Raw genomic sequence first — 22251 nt, forward strand, 5'->3', positions numbered from 1 at the left:
TGTAAATATATAGATTTTGGTTGTGTACAGATAATTTTTTTTTGTCAAATAAACGCTTTCATTTAAGGTGAATCCTCAAATGAGGTGAGTTCTTATAACAAGAGTTAACATAAGCAAAGCACCATAAGAGCTCGATGAGCTTATCAAAGGGATTTTCAACTTGAACAAGTTTTACAATATTTGAACTAGTTATTATGATTGTAAGAATGAAAGAAATATGTTAAATTATCTCTACACAACCTTTGATTCACCTAATTCGCTTTTACATATTTAAAAACTTTGAATCATGTAAAATGAATTCTACTGTCAAAATTTAAAGTAATTACCCGAACCAAGTTACAATTATTCCTTTAATGAGAAATTAACAAAAGGTATTAATAACATTACGTAACATTTGAATGTAAATACTAGCTTATAAAAAAAACTTATGAGTATTCCGCCTTAATAGTATTAGACTAGATTAAGACCCGTGCTAGAGAACGGATTGAAATTCATTTTATTTATATTGTAATTTTTATATAAAATTTAATTTATGTGATTGTTTTAAAAAGTTTTTTTGATAAGACATTATGCAATAAAATCATATGCTAAATATGATGGCTTGAAAAAAGACATATATTTTGTAAGTTTTACATTGTTAATGATTCTAGATAAGTACCCGTGCGATAACACTGGTTAAATTTTATTTTCTACAAAATTTTGTATATTTTCTATTTTAAAATAAAATTTTAATAAGTTGTATTAGTTTATGTATGTGAAGTTATTTCAACAATGTATATTCTACATCATGACTTGAATGTTATTATAATACACTAGGATTTACCCCGTGGTACACTACGGGTCCATTTCTTTTCTTTTTTTTTTTGTTTTATAAATCAATAACTTCGTGCATTTTGAAGAAATTAACAGTCAAATATTTATAACAAATATTTCAAAATTTAAGTTATATTTATGTGTTAGTTTTGTTTAGTGTAAGATTATATAATTGTATTTGACTGTTAATTATAGGATTTAATCCACATTTTACCGCAAAATAATTTGTTCTCTACATTATCATAAATTACTCAAGTTAATATATCTAATATTCTAATATTCTAATATTGATATCTAATATTCTAATATTGATATCTAATATTCTAATATTGATAATGTAACACCAAATTAATGGTAATTAAATTTATATTCATATTGATCCAAATCGTTCGCACAATATAATTTCATTGCGTGTTATTTTAAATTTTAATTGTATATATTAATTATATATTAAAATAACTCAAATGTAAAATAATATATATCTGGAAATACTTGTTTGGTTACAAAAATCATAAAACAAATTTTAAAATATATATCCGTTTATAAAAATTCAAATCACATCATATGCTGAAAAAAAATCTAAAATTTTATTAACTTTATGTATTAAATAGTAATTCAAATAATTAAATATAAGATTAAATAAAAAGGAAAGGAGAATTCTATTTTAATATAATATATTGCTTTAAATTAGGTAGATAGATTTTAGGAAATTAATATTATCAAATAAGGAAATGATTGTGTTTGGTTGTAAGGATTGTAGAGAATTTAGTTGGGACTTGTTTGGATACAAAGATAAAAGAGGATGACATAAAAATGTACTTCAAAAATGTCAAAATAAATAATTTTGTAAATTTGGTTTTTAAAAGCAAGTTATTATATTATGAATAATTTAATATATTGTTGTACTTTTTGTTTTAATATACTTGGTTTCTTCAGATTTTTCACATTATAGCGACATATTATTGACATTTCTATAACAAATCAATTTAAAGTGTTTATAGTTTCTAACTTTTATATCAAGTTTCAATATTTTAAAAATATTTCAAATTGGTTGACAAATATATATATATATATATATATATATATATATATATATATATATTTCAAATTAAATTATTCAAAGTTTATTATATTATATAAAACTATAAAATTCAAAAAAAATATATGAAATTGAATTTAAATATTCAAATATTGACCCGTTACTCAGTAAAATTTTTAATTCAAATAGATATTATTTTTAAAGAATAATATTACTAAAGCTTGAATATTTTATAGATTGAACAATCCCTTAAGAATTAAGATCTTGTTATTAGGGTTATAGATAAGGAAAAAAAAAACAGAATCAAGCTAACTTACAGTTTTTGATCCTTATTCTTGTTTTATAATTAATGATTAGAACATTGAATTCTTAATTCTTATAAGATAAATTAAAATATAGTAACCAACATTACTATAATTTTATTTTTAGAAAACAATAACAAAATATCAAAAAAAAAAAAAAAAAAAAAAAAAAAACTAAGGCACGATGCATTTGAGATCTTTGATGGTGGCGAGTCTGTGGAGAAAGCCGCCATAGTCGTCGTCGCGGCTAAGCATGTTGACACGGACGTACTTCTTGTCACAGCCACATCGGTCCCCTCCTCTCGTCAAAACCTTCTTCTCCTTTAAGAGACTTCCCAGATCTCTTTCCTCTTTTAACCCCAACCACGCAAACGCTGCATTAACAACCCAAGTCACTAACTAACCGACCGTTACAAAATCCAAACATAAAAAAAGGGTTTGTAGTTTCAAGTACGTACCAGGAGAAGTGGAGATGGTTTTGCCAAAGAAGTTGCAGAAGGCTTGAGGGTAATTAGGGAGAGTGAATGCGTCACCGGACTCGACGATCTCACGTAGCCTCTCCCACCGTGACTTCATCTTCTCGTATCCATACTCAAAGAAGCTCTCCGACTGTGTCCGACAGGTTTTGGTCAGTTCGTTGAGAATTGTGGTGGCTCGAGTTTGTGACTCCTTCGATACACCAATGGAGTTTACTGTTAAGTATTGCACCATCTTCTTAGCCACCTCTATGTCCTTCACTAACGCCCACCTTCACTCCCAAACAAAAACATGCATATTCATTAATTCTATAACAAATTAATCTTGACAAGAAAACTGACATAATTAAGAAACGAACATGATTTAGTTGTTGACTACGAAACAAACAAGGCAGTGGCTTCGTGTAAGTGTCTATATAGTTAAACAAAAAAAAAGTGTTTATAGTTTCTTTCAAATAAATACAAATACACACACACACAGCTGACACACAAAAAAAAAGACGACGTTTAAATAGTTAGTTTCTCAAACACATTGTTGTTATAAAGTGATTTAGTTTATTAGTTAGTCTCACCCAATACGTGACCCAGCGTGGCCAGTGATCTTGGAGAAGGTGAAGAGCATAAGGTCGTGGTCTTGACGACGAGTGATCGGAGTGTAGTGTGGCCAGTAATACGCGAAGTCATGGATCACTTTCCTACCCTCCCTACGGTTCACCACCGGCTCTCTCATAGTCCCATCAGGGTTGTTCGGTGAGGTCACCATCTCTATGTACGGTCCCTTTTTGTCGAACGTCCTTGCGTCTCCTTCCCATTTGTATAGCTTCGAATCAAGATACGATGCCTCCTCCACGTATGTCTACAATAAAACATAAAAACAAACAAAATTGAACATAAATAATTATTTTGGTTTCTTTGGGACGATGTATGTGACTATGTGATATGCTCAAGAATCATGTCTTACTTCACAACCCAAAAATAATAATACTTTGTGATTTGTGAATATCTTAAATATGTACAACAAATCAACTTGATGCATGGTTACGGGACTATAGGATCAGTGAGTAAGGGCTTACGGAGTAATAAGGAGCCGCTGCAACGATGCTGACAGGTGTGACCTCAGAGAGCGACGAAAGTGCAAACAAAGCGGCCTGAAAAAGCTGTGACGAGCCAGTCCCCACCACGATGTAGCGTTTCTCGGTAGCTGCATTACCTATTGTACCATGCAACGCCTTGATCGCCTTCTCAAGCTCTGGCTCTAGGAACCAACACACATTCTTCGTATCGCTGAAGTAACTCATCAGATCCCATCCTGGTATCACTACCGTAAACCTGTCCCTCATCTTCATCCAATATTCTTGGAACGCCGTCGGATCTCCTCTGTAAAAAATGGACACAAGCAAATTAATTTCTTTAAAAAAAAAAAAAAAATCCATCATGAATCTCTACGTCAAGAGGTTTTGCTTTGACATGTAATTAGATTTTATAAAATATTATAGATTATAGAGTATTGTTTTTCAAGTATGAAATCGCAACGTATAGCGTTTTTATCAAAATGTATTTGTCGACCATAAAAGTCTTACAACAAATACAAATTAAACAAAACAGTTTATGTTCTGAGAAAAAAAAAAAAAAAAAAAAAACAGTTTACGTATAATTGTCTAGTGAGTCTGAAATACAAATTAAAGAAACACTTCATCTTTGATTCTTTGCTAAAAGTTCAAAACAAAACTAACAAAGAATTGATTCTGAGGAAATAATTATGCAACAAAAGTGCGTTGTTGGTAGAGAAATATAAACACATACTGATCAAGGTTGATGATGACGTCATCTGACAAGCGCTTGTCCTTGTTGGAATCACTGTCTGATTTCTTCGAGCTTTCAAACCCATTCATCTTTTCCATGTCCTTGTTTACTCTGTTGCTGGCTAATGTAACAATGTGTAAGAATGTTAATGATTGGAAATCGTATGAAGCCTATTTATAAGAAATGGTATAGCCAACTCCAAAAAATGGAAGGTAGAGTAAAAGATTTGTGTTGCATTTTGTGACAGCTAGAGAAACACATGCTCCCATTTTTGTGGTCAATATTTTTTCATTCAGCACTTTTGGATCAACATGTAATCTCTTAATCATGTTCATGCTCCTAACTGCGCCAAATGTCATATAGAATCTATCATACTTTAGACAAATAAACCAATTTAGGCAAGGAAGAGTCAATAGAATATTATCTAGATAATTTATTTTATTTAATTACCATAAAGAGTTAATTATTTGTATTTAAGTAATAGAATTTCGAAGTCATATACATTTCACGTAAAAGATAAGAACACAGGTGTAGTAAAAAAAAAAAAAGATAAGAACACAGGTTACTCCAGCATTATGTTCCCACGTGTTTAGTTATATCGTTTACTTTCACTTCTCTTTATAGTTTTGTTCTTACAGTGAATTTGGAACAAATTAGTTAAGATATTTTATGTATTTAAGATATGTAGAACTGTGTAATTGAATTAATCGTGCAAGGAATTTTTTGTAGAATACAAACTTGATAAAATTGTGTATATGTAAATGTGGATTGTCATAATTTTTGAAAATATATAATTCAAATTTAGAATTTAGCGTTAATAATTAAGTTTAAACCTCTCGTATTTAACTATACATATTCTTCTATTTGACGAAACGATTGTAACCTAAATAAAACTTTTTTTGTATTTAGATATATTTATATATCTACCATGTAATATGTTTAGCTATATATGAAATACTACAAGAAAATTAATCATCATTCAATTATTTAAATTATAAATGATATAAAAATAATAATGACTCAATTTTTTAATTAAATCATAATATATAAGCATCGTCATTGAATCATGAAAATTTTAAATTAAACCATTTTAAAAAACATATCTCAAAATATATTAGCGCCGCCGTTCTATCACATAAATTTTTACATTCATTAATCCATATTTAACAAGATATTATGCCGTCATTTTTTATTTGGTAGCGCCGTCTTTGATATTCACGCTGTCATTTTTATTTTTTTTGCGTCGTTATTGGGTCACATAAAAAAATTAATTATAGTAAAAATAAATTGTTGCTAAAAAAAATATAACCTTAAATTTAATATTTGAAATTAGATTTCACTTATTAATTATAATACATGTAAATGTAACATAAAATTTTCACCCTATTAAAAATATAATTTTTAGTATATCATTAAAATTATAACTACTACTATTACGATATACATAAACAAATAAGATTACCACATCTTTGTAGTTTGGAATTTGGATCATAAAAGCAATGCTTTTACAATGTTTATACTGATATAAAGTAACATTATTTTTTAAATAAAATAAAGAAACTAAAAATGAATCTATGGATATTTAATATATTAATTTCCAAAGAGATTGTATAAGTTTTGATAATAATTATTAGGAGTTTTAAACGTCACTCACTTTACATGCACATCCTTTACTGCGTGTCAAACGAGTAGTTAAACGTCAAAACTAGGCTAGCTTTACACATGTGAGATGCGACGAACGAAATACAAACTTGGACACTATCACCCTATTGCACATCTACGAGACTACGACTTAAATGGACCAATACTAAAGCACAGCAATACGAAAAACAAGACTTTGATCTGACAAATCCAATATCCTAAACTTTTCTTTTATCTTCGAATGAGATGTCATCATAGATAGTGAACACTGTCTCTCAATTACAAATCCTAATCCAACAATTTTTCGGTTTGGATCTTACGACGGTGGTCAGAGTTAGGACTCAAACTAAAGGAAATACATATCTAAGCCCATGACATCAATCTTGAGCTTTGAAGATTCTTGTTGTAACAGACAAAGCTATACATTTGATGATCACATTTTTTGTCTCTCTAATCTTCTTGGTCTCCCCTTGACTGGTGTTGAGCTTCGTTAGGCAATGTCTGTTGAACCTTCCTGAATACATGTTTCCTGCACCGCTCAAAGATACTGTCGTAGATCAAATCGAACTCCACACCTGCTCGCTCTCGGTTTATAATGAACATAACATGATCTGCCTCCACGATCTTGTAGTACCTGAAACATTCAAGAAAACCAGGTAAGCCTATTTATCTTTCACTGAATCGCCAAGAAAGCTCTAATCCAGGTCAAATGTAATGGTTACAGCAAGTAGAGTACTAACCAAATGCCCGGTTGTAGCGGGAGACAGTCTGAGTCACTACTAAGAGTGAGACTAGAATGTTCAACGGGAATTCGTGGGTGAGTCATTGATATTGTGTTCAGTGCTCCATCATTGTCCTGCCAATCTTCATCTCTGCAATACCCAATTTAATCAGAGGTTTTGTATATTGTATGGTATATAGCTTAGCTGGTGATACAAAGTTCAAGGAAATTTACATGTATCCTTTATAAGGCAGAGGAATGTCACGAGGAAATCGCCACTGGCTCATCTGCCACACGCGGATGAAAAGCAAAGGATGAATTCCCATCACACCTGATGGAACAGTCATCACTCCAAGAGATTTTCTAGTACGTTTAGTCGCGTAGCTGAAGTAGAACGTGTTTGGGAAAGTCTGCAGACTAGCATTGAGCTTCATCGATCCTTGGATTGAGAGGTCAGGCAATATCCAATCTGCAGATGATGCAAAAGGGCCTGCATTGCCAAGAAGAAGATCAACTAGGCCGCGTAGACCTGTCTTCTTTCTCGACATGTTGAAATGGTCGAACCCGAAATTGTAATAGGACTTGAGCCAAGGTATGTCGATCCAGTCATACATTATGACTCCAAGTTTGCATATCTGAAGCAGTGATATAGGTTTCAGGGACTTCCCATCCTCCGGCCTAACACAATTATATACACATTTTGGATTACAAATCGTTCGATATTTAGCTAAGAGGTCAAGAAAAGGAAGAGAAAACTCACTGTATTCCATCAATATAGGTTCGAGTAGTCCCGTTTAACGCTCCTGACAACGATGTTAAACTCAACACCCAGTTCTCATTCGTGTTCTCATAACCCTCAAACATCTGAAACCAACAGAACACAAGCAAAGAAGTTCAAAAACATTAACCAAATCCTGCTCAATCAATTGATAAAGTCTATAGGCAATCAATCTACCTTGTCAGCAAGCATTTGCTGCAACACACGAACAACTTGAGCACCAGCAGAGTGACCAACAAAGTGAATAGGATGATCTTCATCCCATTCTTGATATTCCCCTAAAGTTAAAATCAACAGTTCATCAGCAAAAGAGTGAATCTTTTAAGTCTAGTCAAAAATCAAAACAAAGAGAACACATAAAAGTCAAAACCTTTTTCATAAAAACGACCAAATTGAGAGTGCCCACAAGCTTTACTGTGATCTTCACCATAATCAACTAATCCACCTTTCAAGTAATAAAAGAGTTCTCTTGCCCTACAAAAACACCAAACACATCCTTCATCAGAAAAATTCACCCCTGAGACTAAAACAAAATCCACCAAAAAAGATTGCAACTTTCTCTTTCACCTATCGTGTACACTAGTCAAAGATCCCAAATCAGGCACCAACACTCTATCATCCTTCTTCTCTGCTCCAGCAAAGTATGACAAACCACCTAATCTCTGCAATGGCAAATCCAATCAACAAACCAAAAAAAAACCCTTTAATGTGTAGTAGGAGAAGAATATTTCAAACTTACTCCTTTCCCAAATCCAAAAATCCCATGGACCAAAACAATAGGAGGCAAAGCATTGACGTCTGTCGTCTTCTCTTGGTCAATTTGTTTGACTTCAACGGTGGCTTTGGGTTTGAAGATTGATTTAGTCAACGTCTGAGTGAGATCACCGGCGACAGCGGAGCTGAATATGTAAAGCCCATATACCATATGAACAACGGAGCTCACTGATAGCTCTGCTACCTGTATAGCTGATACCATCAACGACGGAATCATCCTTCTTAACCAAAACCCAAATCTTTTCGTCTCTTTAACAATACCCACAAACAAATCCAAGTCAGAACAAAAAAAAATCAGTCTTTTATAAAACCCAGTAATCAAAATCTGATTTTTTCACAACGAAGATTGAACCAAATCCCAATTCTGATTCTACGGACTACCCAATAAGAAACTAATTTGAAAGAAAGAAAGAAAGAAAGAAGGAAGAAACCCTAAAAAAAACCCTAACAGAGGATGCTCTGTATCAACATTGAATCAAAGATGATTCTTCTCTCTGTGAAAAAATGGGTTTTTGTTGTTTTGGCTCACAAACACACACACACAAGTTTCTCGTTCACGCATGAAACAAGCTCTGTTTACGGACCAATGAAAGACTTACACGTCAATTTCATTTTTTTCTCCTTTTTGTGTGTTTTCGTGGTTGATGCTTTCTTGTGTGTATGTATGTGCAACGTGTTGTATATTTTGGGAAATGGGATCCATTGAAAGATACGGTGAAATGTTTTTAAAAATATATTGTCTGGTTGGTATAAGTAGGAGGAAGTTGCTGAACTGTCAGGTCAAATTTTACATGCATACAAGTTTCCGGAGTATCCTTCTTCATGTTTCGTGAAATTTCCAATAAACTTTATTTTGTGGACCATATTGATTTAGTCCTACACACGTCCACCCTTCTTTATTATGTTGACACTTATTTATACAGAAAATATGAAAATTCTCTATTCACAATATAATATGGACTACTAGAAGTAGACTCCCGAGATAACTTTATAATAATTTTAATATATATTAAATTTATTAAAATATTTAAAATTATATATTTTGTGTTTTGATAAATTATTTTATGTCTGTTATTTGTTTTGTTTATAGCTAAGTATTCTTGGTCACTTAAAATAAATGACTATTGATTAGGTCAAATTTGTTTATATCAAATTGAAATTTTTTGTTAATATAAAAAGTTACTTTAAAATATTTAGTTTGTATCCTATAATATACAGAGCTTTTCATGTTTTGATGCATAATCAAGACGTATAAACATTTTTTACGTTAGGAAAAAAATATTGATTACGTATAAAATAAAATGTGGATGAGCATGGACATTATGTGTTAGTTTGTCCGCTTTTAAAATAATCTATAAAACATCAATATCTTCTAAAACCAGACACCTCCAAAAAGGACGAGACAGTAGTTTGGATTTCTCGAATAACCTCTTCTTGAGCCAAAACTCATGCTCTCCTTTATTTTTTGTATTATTAATTTCATTAATTAGATAACTAAAGGTAGCATAAATAATTTTGATATTTATATATTACCAGCATGCTTCACACATGCTTAAAAGTTTTATTATTATAATTTGAATGTTTTAGCAATAAAATATTTTAATTTAAATAAATTATACAAATGACTCAAAATGCATTTGTGTTCTAGAAGTAGAATTCTTTCTGTTTCTTGATTAATTGAATTTGAATAGAAGTTCTCGGTTGGATATTTCTATATTTTGATCATGTACTTTATATCTATTTAACATACTAAATGCAAACTGAATTTTAGTATAGAATTGAGTTAAAAAAATGTTATTAATCTATATTGATATATTATTATATCACATAAAGGACTATGGAAATGGTTTTCAGAGAAAAAAAGTTAATACATACATGCAAACACAGTTGTAACGTTAAGGAACAAATTTAAAGTAATAGTATTTGAAACTGTTAATATTTGTTTAAACTCATTTTCATGGGTAATACATATAAACACACTTGTATAAAATATAGCATCGGTAATAAGTAGCATAAATATTGTGACTAAGATATAAAATCTATTAGAGTTTATGAATTATGATCTAAAACTAAACATTTTATATTAAAAATTTATCAAATGGATCAAAAGAAAAACAAATTACAACATTAATATACAAAATATGCATTTGAAACAACATTTACCAATATTTACAAGTGAGAATGTTTTATGTGCTTAAGACCTTTTTCATCTAACTCTTTCTAATGAATAACCACATTTCACATGTTCACTTCTATATATGCTCCAAAATTTCGACTCAACTTATTTATTTCAAAACCTACAAATGTCACATATAGGAAAAAGTTAAATATTAAAAAATTGAGAAAATTATGTAAGAGGTAGAATAAGATGTTTAATGAAGACTTTGTCTAGCTATTTATAGATAAATTTGTAGTAGTATGAGAAGTTTTTCAGTTTTTTTTTTGGTCAAACATCATGAGAGTTATGGTTACATTTCAAATAATAAATATACGATAGGTTTTGTCTGTGTTTTTTTTTCTTTTTTTTTTGTAAAACACAGCTTGTATTGCAATTAATATATTAAAGTGTATTCATACGATGAAAGATTTGTTTTTAATTTTTTTAAAACATCATGGCAGTTACATTTTCAAGAATTAATATGCAATAAATTGTGTTAATGATTACTATTAAAGAAAAATAAATTATTGTATTGTTTTATATCTTGAAATTATTTTAGAATAATTTTATTTGATATTTTGGCACAAAAACTATGAAATAAATATTATACTTTTTTGTCAACAAACAATTATTATAATATTAAAATATTTTTATAGCTTGAAATTAGTAAAGAATTTAATAACTATCACATTATCTTTTTTCCAAAATTATGATATTAATATTTAAATCTTTAACTGTCAGAAATTTATCTTGTCTAAATTTATAATATTAATATTTAATTATTTCTTATTTGCAAAATTATAATGTTATGGTAATCTCATATAAAATATTGGAAAATGGTATCTATGCGAAATTATAATGTTATGTTAATTATAGAAATTATTATTAATATTTAAATATTTAATTATCAGAAATTTATCTAGTCTAAATTTATAATATTAATATTTAATTCTTTCTTATTTGAAAAATTATAATGTTATGGTAACTTATATAAAATATTGAAAAATGAATTCTATGCAAAATTATAATGTTATGTTAATTATAGAAAATATTGATAAATGATATCTATATATAATTACTAAAAGGACATTGCATAAATATCAATATATTGTTTAGTACAGAAATATCATTCAAATTTAGTGAATATGAAAATAATGTATGTACTTTTGAGAAAAATAAATTAAAAGAATTTAATATTTGAAAAGTGATGACAGATATCGAAAATATACGCTGTCAAATGTCATCTTATTATGCAAAGTTAAGAGTAAACTTTTTCATATTATATAAGATTGTTGTGTGTACTTGTGTATGCTTGATTTTTGAATCCTCTACGATTAGTATAGTCAACTTCAGCGTGTGCTTAGACTTGCCTAGAAACTTCTTGATATAGATTTGTCTCGAGGCAAGTGCGTAGTATAATTACCGGTTCAAAATTTAATAAAGAGAGAAGAAAATTTGGTCGATTTTGACGATTTATAATTTATGGTCTTTGTCTAAATTAGGTTTTAAAGTTTGAAATTTCACAATGTGTGTGAGTGAAAGTACTTTGAAGCAATTAATGAGTTTACCTAAACGAAGATGACTCATGCAGATGAATTGCCCACGTGTTTTTGTTGTTTTGCAGTCGTTATAGGCTTTGAATGGAGAAAGCATATTAGGGAGAGCAGATAAAGTGGTTCAAGCAGTTCAAGCAGAATAAAAATAAATTAAGGCTTTGAATGGAAGGACAGAAAAATAGCAGATCACCATTTAATGTAGTCCTCATATCACTAAATTACCATTCAATAATTTTTTTTACTTTTAAAAGTTATTGCAGATGAACTATGTCATATTTTTTTGTTACCATTAAATTACCATTAAATTACCATTTAATTTTTTTTAATCTAGTTCATATTTTTTTGTCTTTTGTGATAAATGCAGAAGAAATACATGCAGATCTGGTCTACAACTTTTTTGATGCTGTTCACTCTTGATCTGTACTTGAACAACCAAATATTTGATCTACTTCTATTCTGCTTGATCTGCTTGAACCACTTGATCTGCTTTACCTGATATGCTTTCTCCATTCAAGACCCAAAATATTTGGTTGTTCAAGTGCAGATCAAAGGTGGACATCATCAAAAAAGCTGTAAACAAGATCTACATATATTTCTCCTGCATTTACCACAAAAAGACAAAAAAAAAATGAATTGCACACAACCATAATTAGTGATAGGAGGACTACATTAAAGGGTGATCTGCTATTTTTCTGTTCATTCAAAGCTATAATTAGCTCAACCCCACAATAATGATGCACTGCATATCTTTATCTTATTTCTTATCCCTTCATAGATAAAAACTACACGCTACTTTAACAATATAGAGATCAAACTCTGGAAATAAGAGCTCTTATTGGAAGCAACCAAACGCCTCGTTTGCAAACGAGTCGCTACAATGACCACCAATCAACAAGTTTTTTGGAGAAGGCGGTTGGATATCAAAGTTAGGGAAAGCAGCTGAAGATGGTGGTTAGAACTTATTTTTGGTGGTTACAAACACTAATCCTAACCACTAACAAAAACCAACGTTTGACATCGTAAAGAGGTTGCACAGTTCTTTTTATTTTTTTGGGCAAAAGGTTGCACAGTTTTTTATCTCTTTATTCACTATTCAAATCATAATCTTGATTTAATATGTGTTGCTATTCTTTTTAAGCCAAAAATAAAGAAAATTTAGTAAATCAAGATTATGATTTGAATAGTAACATGCTGTTTTTTTAACGAAGATTATGATTTTGTTAATATCATATAATGAAGATTTTAACAATATACATTTGATAATTTTGTTAATATCACATTCGATCATTTAGTTAATATCATTTAAATATATTGATATTTTATATTATGAATTAGATAATAATTTCTCATTTCATTTCATTTTTTCATTTTTAACTAAATTAACTAAATTAACTTTTTTTTTTTACAATTTATTATAACTTATCATATTCAACCGTTGTAATGTTACCAATCAAGTTAAATACTCAACCGCTTTTTTTTACTCTACCATCTTTTCCATTCGCTAACTTAATTAAACCACTTTCTTTTTAACCACCTCTTTTATAACCGCTATAAAAGTTTTAACCGCTTCTTTTAAACATGGTTACCAATGGGAGCCAAGAGAGAATATATGCACATGAGTTAGTTGTGAAAACTAAACCATATGATCCGGTTTGTGGATCATATAGCACCAGTGAATCACCACAATCACGTTCATAAAGCAGTAACTTGTTCTTCCCCAAAACTGCTAGTGGCCTGAGTGCATATTTGTGGAACCCAAACCATTGAAAAGTTGAAAGCAGATTTATCGAGTATATTTCATCCCATGCCTCCTTCTCTGCATTGAAAGACCATATCTTTAGCTCGGGCCACTTAACCTCGGACACACACAAACAGTTATTCAGGTTGCACATGACGATATCTGTATCAGAGTCGTGGACAAAAGGAGCTTTGGCGATGACTAGGAAAGTTTCCGTGTGAAGATCGAAAGAACAAAACCTTGGTTTCACCCTCATAAGGGGCGGTGAACCAATGAAGTGAGCCATCAAAATATATAGGATACTTAGCAAAGGGAATCCTATAAGGAGAGGCAGGGACTATGAACCTCCAAGCGTTGGTGCTAAAATCAAAAACTTCACACGTAGTGGCGTTTTCAAGGCCTAGCTGGAATGAGTTATATAACCAATTGTATATGCACCTGAATTTGTCTTTACCGAATCCAATCTGTGTGAAAGGGGCAGTGTCGTTGTTTTGTTTCCAAGCGTCGAAAGTGAGTAGTTGATAGCTAGATAAAGGAAACGTTCGATGCGATCTAGTGGTGGGATTCACCACGATACTTGAATTGTAGAGATCGTAGAGGCATATCAGACCGTCAAAACTACTACTAACAAACTTGGTACACTTTGTTCTCCCAAGGAGTCGGGATCTTGACCGAAACTGATGACCCGACCACTAACGTTCTTAGAGATTCTACGACTAGATGATCAACAGTGTTATCACCCACGGACACCAAAAGGACATCTGGATCCTGATGTGATTGCGTACGGATCAACTGTACATATTTCTTGGAATTTCCTAGATTCTATTATAGATCTCCATTGTTTCGATACACACTCGAGTCTAAGGAGAGGTTTCACCGCAAGCCTCTCAAGAATTTGCTCATACACATCGTGGGGTAGCAATTCCGTACTAAAAAATAGATCAAGGAACAAAACCTCTTCAGATGATAGATTCTTCTGTGCTCGTTAGCTCCTTGGTTCCAATTCTATATCCCACTCTTCTTCTATTTTATCTTTAGGAAAAGTATAAATAGAAAAGGAATTAAAAAAAAAAATCACGTCATTATCGATCGTTCCACTTTAGGAAAGGAAAGTTGTCATACCTAACCTATGAAAATTTTGTCAAAAAAAAAAAGCACAAAAAATTGAATAAATCTTTCAAAAAGATAATTACTGATCAAAAATCAAATCATTATAGGATTACTACTGCGAGTTTGTTTGCGCAAGACCCATCGTGATAGCAAGATAGAAAGATTTAATAATCAAATCAAAAGGAAAACTTCTTTAATTATCTTCTTTTTGTTTTCTTTGCTAATGATGAATATAAATATAAAATTACAATTCTTTTTTTTATCGGATTTGACTAATTAAATCGCAGCATAACAAAATCTGTATAGTGTTTGTTCAAAAAAAAAAAAAAACTGTATAGTTAATCTCCCTAAATAATAAGATTTGAGAGAGAAAATAACAACATCTATATAGTAATCCCTAAATAGTAAGTCAAATATGAGTTTCGAAAAACCTAAAATATTCAATTACATTTCATTTGTTACGTTACCCTCTCCGCAAAATTATATATATATATATATATATCGTAGAATAAAATCAACTTGAACGAGGAAAAAACTTATTCCATGTAAGTTCGATCGATTGAGAAACATCTAATAGTACAATACACACATGAACATGTTAACAAAAACAAGTTTGTTTGTATATCATAATAAGTGATGTTTACTAAAAATCAAAAACTATAATCTAAAAACCATTTAAATACCATCATCGATTTTGAGGGATGGAATGTGAGTGTTTAGCCACAATAGTCAGTTTGTATATTATGTGCCTGGTTATAGAGACACAGACAGACGTTGGAAAAATTATAACCCCAATTAAATATTTAATATTATAAATTTACATATTTGATATCATATTAATCAATCGATACATTTGTTTTCTTAAGAATCTCCTGATATTTGTCCTGAGCCCTCAATGCCAAGAAAAATCTCATCTACGTACGCTCAAAAACACTAATTTGACTTTTTATCCGCTTCTATGGACATTTCGAGTTTTTACCCGGTCCTCCGTAGTAAAAATAGTTACCCCAAACCCGGTTTACTCCTCCTCTTATGTCATAACAGTTCGGATGATCCGCAAGAACTTTAAGATTAGATATCGGAATAAGAGTATTGTCCCAGTCTACCATTTGAAGATTCCTAAAGTAAGACGCTTTTCCAAAACCTTCACCGGCAAAATGGCCACTACCCATTTGAGTCGTAGTATGTGAACCACCAGGTCGTGTGTTCACAATCTCGCCACCAAACTGGACCATGTTCCCATGCTCTCTCAGGTGTGTGAACAAAGATACAGGCCAATATCCAACTAGTGTACCCGATCCAAATTGAAGCCACCAGTGTCCATGCTTTGGGTCCTAAATTATCAAAAATGAAATTCTTAAATATATATACATGTAAAAAGTTGAGTGAGCTGTCAGCTGTGTTGACCGTGTAAAGCATTTAATAGATAAGCCATGTGCATGGTTTTAACTTTTAATCAAGGGTAGTCGTATGATTTAAGGGAGACACTAAATTTGATTTAAATTGTTAAGAGACAATTCTATAAAATTAGTATGACATGCAATGCAATAATTATTTGGTAGGCACTTGAGTGCTCAAAACTCAAGTTAAAGGCCTTCTTTGTGCCCCCACCAAATGAGATTAGAATCTAGATATATATATAGAAGATATAACGTAATCTTAATCAATTGGTTATAAATAAAATAAAATGAAGAGAAATAGTATAAGTTTACTAACGTATGGGATGACATTAAATCAGTTTGATATATTGAAGAGGATAGTTACCTTCCATATCAATAAACTTATATCGAATTGTCCGCCTTTATACGACGAAACAGGCGAAATCGCTGCTCCAATCGCGATTCTATTGTTCGTTTGAACAAAACCAGAACACAACAGGTTATAGCATCCTGTTGCTTGGTAGGCATCCGACTGCAAGAAAACAAATGTGGCATTTTGGGTAAGTTATAGAGAAAAGAAAACGCTTTTACTAAATGATAAATAAAGTTTTGAAGTAGGATGAAAATTTATACCGTCCAATAGGTGAAGAATCTTGGGTTAGTGTCTCCGTACAGCTCCGGGCTAATCTGTCATATACAAAATCGGAAATGCTAAGCATTTAGAAACATTTGTTTAAGTAAATAAGAGATGTACAATTAAACATTAAAATAAAACAGTTATATGAAAATAAATGTCTTAGAAAAAAAAAAGAGATGAGGTGATGGATGATGGTACGTGCCTGCCAACCAGCTTCGATGGTATTAAGATCGTCGGCGAAAGAACCGGCGATGACCCAAATCTGAGATAGACTAAACTCGTATTGGCTTGTGACACGTGGCGTCCAGACGTTTATACTTGCTTTTGTTCCGTAATATTGACTTCCCGATACGTATCCAACCGCATGCTACAAGTTTTTTTTTATTTCCATTAATGCTAAAAGTATTATAATTTGTAATCTTTCAAATTTTATTTCACTATTCTTTTTCGATTTCAGGAAAGAATAAAATTCACTCTGACAAGTAAAATTCTGTTTATGGAATTGCAAAGATTTGCGAGAAAGGTGGTTTTTGGTATTATTTGTATAAATAAAAATAATTAACTAAGAAAAGCATATAAACGTCTGACTTTATGATAAAGTTAATTAACATAATGATACGTACCTCGTGGCCGTTACTACTTGAATCCCTTCTCACGCGCCTTATTTTCCGACCAAATCTACGGACTGAACTTGCTCTTAACATGTCTTGCTCCGTCGTTCTTCTGATCGGAATCGTACCTTCCGGACAAGATTCACCGGATAAGCTCCAAAGCTGAAAATTTTCATGGGATTCATTTTCTTGGCTATATCCTATGGGCATCTCCGGTGGATCCTAAACATGTTCAGTAAACTTTAGAGACTTTTTGACGTATAAAGAAAAGAACTAAGAGAATAGTTAACAAGAAAATGTGAGCACCATTGCTCTTTGTCCTTGTAACAAAGGATGATCAAAAGCAGGCTGGTGATGAGATGGAACACAATCTATTGTATCTCCATCTGAGCTCTGTAAACATCACAAGAACATTATATAAATTTACTATGATATATAGAAGAAATAAAACAGTGTAAAAGATAAGAGTTTGGATTTAAACCTCAATGGTCTTGATGGCTGGTTTATTAATCTTTTGGAGATGTTTTCTGATGAGTTCCAGCTTCTGAATCTCTTTTTGTGGTCGGAGAGTCACAGTTTCGGATGTCGAATTCGGTGGAGAAGCAGAGGAGGATAAGAGACAGAGTAAGAGAATGAAAGTAAAGATCATCAAGCAAGGAGACGACATTGCAATGGCTGATGAATCTCCTCTTTTTTTCTTTCACGGATTGACTTTTCAGAAGAGTATTAAAACACTGTTTTATGTGGTGTTGTGTGATGAAGATGAAGGCAAAACATTTATTGCAAGCTTATTGTTGTTGTTCGTCTTCTTCATGTCACTGACACATCTTTCAACAAACCCATTAAAGACAGAAGTCACTTCTCTAAGAAAACCTAGACCCCCAAAACCCAAAGATCCAAAGAATTAATGAATCAACTCACCCCTAGCTCAAAAATAAATGAATTATAGTATTGACTATTGAGAAATGAGAATGGTTTGGAGCATGTGGGTTTACACATAAGGTGATATAAATACTGGGTAGTGATGAAATCATGGAATGGTGTTAAATACTATTTATTTATAAGGGATTTGGGGGATATTTTATATTAAATGATGAAAAGAAGAGAAGAGATTTTGATGCAGCTTTATCGTTATGTGAAAACGCTATTTTTTGTGGTAAAACTTGGATTTGGTTTGAAAGATGAAAATTGAAAACTTTAAATCTTGATTTCCTCAGCTATTCTCAAACTTTACGTTATGTTTCCACTTTCCACATCTTTGAATATCCATCGTGTCAAAGAAAACTCAAACTCAAACTCCCAGTTGGTTAACATTTTGTCAAATTAATTTTGGTACGTATGAGACTATGAGTTGTTCGATTTCTCTTAAATATAACAAAGGGTACATTGTCTTTTGCCCCAAAATTTATTTAAGAATTTTATAAATCTCCAGCAATTGGGCACAATGATTTGCAAAACATGAATTATCATATGACTAAACAAACCTGCAAGGATACATGCATGAAGTACTTATACGCTCCAACATGGCAACATCTAAAGTCCAAGAGCACGTTCGATATACATTATTTAAACTCGAATTTTTTAAATATAATTATCCATTTGCTAAAAATGTTAACGATAAGGCCAATTTGAGTATATTTAATATATTACACAAAAAGATAGATAAGTTTGGTTAAGTATAACACTACTTGAGATGCATAGCTGATATATTTGGCTCAGAGTCATTAGGCAAAAAAATAAAATCAAGTGGTTTGATTATCATGTTGGTCAAAACTGTTGACCAGTTTTTACTACGTACATACTTAAGTCACCTTAAGTTTTAAGAATTCACTAATTTATATAATTTGGTTTAGAAGAATCGTTCATAATAAAACAAGTAGTCAAGTACAAAGTGTGGAATATATGGACCTCGAGAGTGTTATTTGTCCGAATGATATTGTCCAGTCTTTTAAATCGAGGGAATGATTGAGACCCAAAGCATGCAAAAACTGTAATGTTGCCTTTGGATTTCTATTCAATATTAAATTTCATTCTTTAAGAAAAACATGATTGGCTGTGTGAATTATGAATGTTCCTACCAATCATTTTTTTCTGTTATTTCTCATTATTTTACTCTCTTAAGTCTTAACAAACGAAAAAAAAAAGTTACAGAGAAAAGTTGACCAGACGACGACTATGTTAAACTTAGCATTGCCTTCAACTTGATTTGGAATATATATAAACTATTCAACAAAATCTAACATTTTAATAATTAATAGATAGTGAGAGAGAAAGGAAAAGGCGAAGAAAATTAAAGATGAACATTATATAAAGCTAACAAAAGGAGAATGGAAACAGTTTGATGTAAGAGCAATGATAGTGTCTGTAAAGCAAACCTCGAGAGCTCAGCTTTTTCCAAATTTATCTAGATCCATACCAGTGAGTATCTTAGTTAATTAAGATCATTAAGGACTATTGTGTTTTATGTATACAGTCTGAACAAAGTACGGTTCGGCGTTGGAGTTATTAACTGTGATATGATGAGACATGATTTACAAAAGCGGCGTGAAAGGTTGGACGTTAATGTTCGGACCATGCATGAACTTTGTTTAGGGTACATCATCATGGATACCTATTGTGAGTTGTCCATTGATGTAACCATTAAAAATATTACAGGCTGCACAGATTATAAAAAAATACACGTAGTGTACTTGATTTTTCAAGATTACAACATTGAACTTGCGATATCTACCATTTTGAGGATTTTTAAATACACGATCTCCTTCCTCCAAATTAAGAAACCCTATTAATTGGGGACAACTTTTACAATGCCTAAGAGCATGTGCATCGCACCGTCCTTCGTCCGTCCCACTTAATTAAAACGATTGATTTAAATCGAAATCATAGATTATACAAAGAAACGTTTCTAAAAACGGGACAATTTATATGCGTCCCTCAAGACACGTGTCAAGAAAACCACCGAAGAATTAGAAAAAATCAGAAGAGCGATCAAAGGGGATTTCTCAACCGCCATGGCTTCGTCGGCGGTCTCTAATCTGATGCTCGCCATTCATGAGAAGAAGACGAACTCCGTTGATCTCTACCGTCCTTTCCGCAACTACGTTACTTTCACCTACTCTGAGCGCGAGGCTCAGCTTATAGACGACGATCTTGAAACCGTGAGCAGCTCCGATCCGATTTAGAACGCGTCCCCGATCCGTCTCCGGCAGCTCGGCGAGACCTTCTCATCTCATATTACAAAGCCCTTTGTCTGGTGGAAACGCGATTTCCAATTTCCGCAGAGAAGCACCAGGTGAACGCCGTTACTTTCTTATGGTACGATGCTTTCAAGCAAAAGCAAAAGTCTACTCAGCAGAACATTCATCTTGAGAAAGCCGCTGTTCTCTTCAATCTTGGTGCTGCGTATAGCCAGATTGGACTCGGTCATGACCGCACCACCGTGGATGGGCGTCGTCAGGCTTCACATGCGTTCATCGCTGCTGCAGGTGCGTTTGTGTACTTGAAGGATAATTTGTCATCTAAGGCGGCGATTGGGCAGAGCCTCACCGTGGATTTGTCGGTAGACTGCGTGGGAATGTTGGAACGGTTGATGCTTGCGCAAGCTCAAGAATGTGTGTTTGAAAACTCCATTGCCAAAGGAAGCACCCCTGGTGTTTCTGCTAAAATTGCTAGGCAGGTTAGTGTCATATCATGCTTGCATCTATTTTGATTGTGCACAGTTGTGGACTCAAGATCTTAGATTCTTTAATCCCGGATTGATTGTAAGTAGGTTTCTAGAAACTTAGATTTTGGTGGAGCATCTGTTTTACTGCACTGTTGTGAAGAAGTGATAGGATTGATTGAATTTGTGCACATTTATGGACTCAAGATCTTGGAATTGATTTAGTAGATTCTTCAGACTCGGATTAGTTATGAGTACATATGCTATAAACGTGCTTAGTTTTTGGTGGAGCATCTGTTGTACTAAACTGTGAGTAAGTGACAGAGTCGATTGAATTGACACTTCTTGTTTGCTTATGATCAGGTTGGCATATTTTATGAGGAAGCTTTCGCTGCGCTAACCACTTCACCATTGAAGGAACATTTCGAGAAAGGCTGGATTTCTCATGTGCAGCTGAAAGCAGCGGTCTTCTACAGTGAAGCTTGTTTTAGGTATGGAAAAGAGTTGCACGAGAAAGAGGAAATTGCAGAAGAAATTGCACAGCTGAGGAGCGGAGCCAGCCGTTTGGCAGAAGCAGAAGCAAAGAAGCCATACTCCTCATGGCCAAGCGCCACCACAACCGTATCCTCCTCAGACCCAGCAACAACCTCCATCATGGCAACAAGGCTCGTACTATGATCCCCAGGGACAGCAGCCTCGACCTTCACCTTTGATATGTTTCTTGAATGACGTTGAATTTTTGTTTAATAGTGACTCAAATTCTTTATTCAAAAGTAGAGAGATGATATGATGGATGAAAGTTGTGTAAAGCACATTATTCATATATATAGATAAAGGTAAATCATTCCTTATGGATTGCATAATAGAGAACATATATCAGATGTCACTACAGCGACTGAGAAGTGCAAAGATCATGATGGATCTGTGGGTTTGAGGCTGGAGGATGAAAGAGGAATGATCAAGTTTGAGGGACACCAATGCTCATACCAAACTTAAGAAACTCTGAAAATAAAATTATTATATTTGAGGGACCAAAATTTGTCCCTCACCAATG

General features: G+C 32.3%; 4 protein-coding genes, 1 long non-coding RNA gene and 1 pseudogene across 5 annotated transcripts; 2 read left to right on the plus strand and 4 right to left on the minus strand.

Moving 5' to 3' along the window:
* Positions 1-2328: 2328 nt before the first annotated feature.
* Positions 2329-4567, minus strand: LOC104778836 (tryptophan aminotransferase-related protein 1-like). Its single transcript, XM_087508779.1, has 5 exons — positions 4434-4567; positions 3704-4007; positions 3203-3486; positions 2613-2902; positions 2329-2528 (listed from the first exon to the last, which is right to left on the minus strand). Exons 1-5 carry the CDS (start codon positions 4529-4531, stop codon positions 2329-2331), a joined length of 1176 nt encoding a protein of 391 aa, XP_087364905.1. The 5' UTR covers positions 4532-4567.
* Positions 4568-6298: 1731 nt separating this feature from the next.
* LOC104776461 (uncharacterized) lies at positions 6299-9073 on the minus strand. The gene is made up of 8 exons (XM_010500539.3): positions 8313-9073; positions 8141-8235; positions 7944-8047; positions 7751-7851; positions 7556-7659; positions 7030-7473; positions 6815-6946; positions 6299-6708 (listed from the first exon to the last, which is right to left on the minus strand). The coding sequence occupies exons 1-8, from the start codon at positions 8562-8564 to the stop codon at positions 6525-6527; spliced, it is 1416 nt and encodes a 471-aa protein (XP_010498841.2). The 5' UTR covers positions 8565-9073; the 3' UTR covers positions 6299-6524.
* Positions 9074-11806: 2733 nt separating this feature from the next.
* Positions 11807-12379, plus strand: LOC147946719 (uncharacterized). The gene is made up of 2 exons (XR_015595426.1): positions 11807-11907; positions 12130-12379. It is a non-coding gene; the product is annotated as an uncharacterized LOC147946719 (long non-coding RNA).
* A 1241-nt stretch (positions 12380-13620) lies between these two features.
* LOC147946720 (F-box protein At2g34280 pseudogene) lies at positions 13621-14882 on the minus strand (annotated as a pseudogene).
* Positions 14883-15683: 801 nt separating this feature from the next.
* On the minus strand, positions 15684-18987 carry LOC104776462 (protein neprosin-like). Its single transcript, XM_010500540.3, has 7 exons — positions 18018-18987; positions 17843-17929; positions 17549-17758; positions 17128-17292; positions 16922-16975; positions 16674-16820; positions 15684-16243 (listed from the first exon to the last, which is right to left on the minus strand). Exons 1-7 carry the CDS (start codon positions 18201-18203, stop codon positions 15866-15868), a joined length of 1227 nt encoding a protein of 408 aa, XP_010498842.1. The 5' UTR covers positions 18204-18987; the 3' UTR covers positions 15684-15865.
* Positions 18988-20514: 1527 nt separating this feature from the next.
* Positions 20515-22048, plus strand: LOC104705385 (vacuolar-sorting protein BRO1-like). Its single transcript, XM_010421374.3, has 2 exons — positions 20515-21212; positions 21561-22048. The coding sequence occupies exons 1-2, from the start codon at positions 21111-21113 to the stop codon at positions 21873-21875; spliced, it is 417 nt and encodes a 138-aa protein (XP_010419676.2). The 5' UTR covers positions 20515-21110; the 3' UTR covers positions 21876-22048.
* The last annotated feature ends 203 nt before the right edge of the window (positions 22049-22251 follow it).

Source organism: Camelina sativa, chromosome 3 (assembly GCF_030686135.1).
Source record: "Camelina sativa cultivar CO46 ecotype springtype chromosome 3, ASM3068613v1".
NCBI classification, from domain to species: domain Eukaryota; kingdom Viridiplantae; phylum Streptophyta; class Magnoliopsida; order Brassicales; family Brassicaceae; genus Camelina; species Camelina sativa.

Bases quoted from the DNA above. Each gene is read 5' to 3' on its own strand.
- LOC104778836 (XM_087508779.1), bottom strand. From the start codon at position 4,531: ATGGAAAAGATGAATGGGTTTGAAAGCTCGAAGAAATCAGACAGTGAT. The intron at 2,903-3,202 runs GTGAGACTAACT...TTGGGAGTGAAG, and splicing joins CACGCTGGGTCACGTATTGG to GTGGGCGTTAGTGAAGGACA. The intron at 2,529-2,612 runs GTACGTACTTGA...TTGTTAATGCAG, and splicing joins AACCATCTCCACTTCTCCTG to CGTTTGCGTGGTTGGGGTTA.
- LOC104776461 (XM_010500539.3), bottom strand. From the start codon at position 8,564: ATGATTCCGTCGTTGATGGTATCAGCTATACAGGTAGCAGAGCTATCA. The intron at 8,236-8,312 runs GTAAGTTTGAAA...TTGCCATTGCAG, and splicing joins TTTTTGGATTTGGGAAAGGA to AGATTAGGTGGTTTGTCATA. The intron at 8,048-8,140 runs GTGAAAGAGAAA...GTGTTTTTGTAG, and splicing joins TTGACTAGTGTACACGATAG to GGCAAGAGAACTCTTTTATT.
- LOC104776462 (XM_010500540.3), bottom strand. From the start codon at position 18,203: ATGTCGTCTCCTTGCTTGATGATCTTTACTTTCATTCTCTTACTCTGT. The intron at 17,930-18,017 runs GTTTAAATCCAA...TGATGTTTACAG, and splicing joins CAGCCATCAAGACCATTGAG to AGCTCAGATGGAGATACAAT. The intron at 16,821-16,921 runs GTATAAATTTTC...GTTTTCTTGCAG, and splicing joins GATTCTTCACCTATTGGACG to TCGGATGCCTACCAAGCAAC.
- LOC104705385 (XM_010421374.3), top strand. From the start codon at position 21,111: ATGTTGGAACGGTTGATGCTTGCGCAAGCTCAAGAATGTGTGTTTGAA. The intron at 21,213-21,560 runs GTTAGTGTCATA...GCTTATGATCAG, and splicing joins CTGCTAAAATTGCTAGGCAG to GTTGGCATATTTTATGAGGA.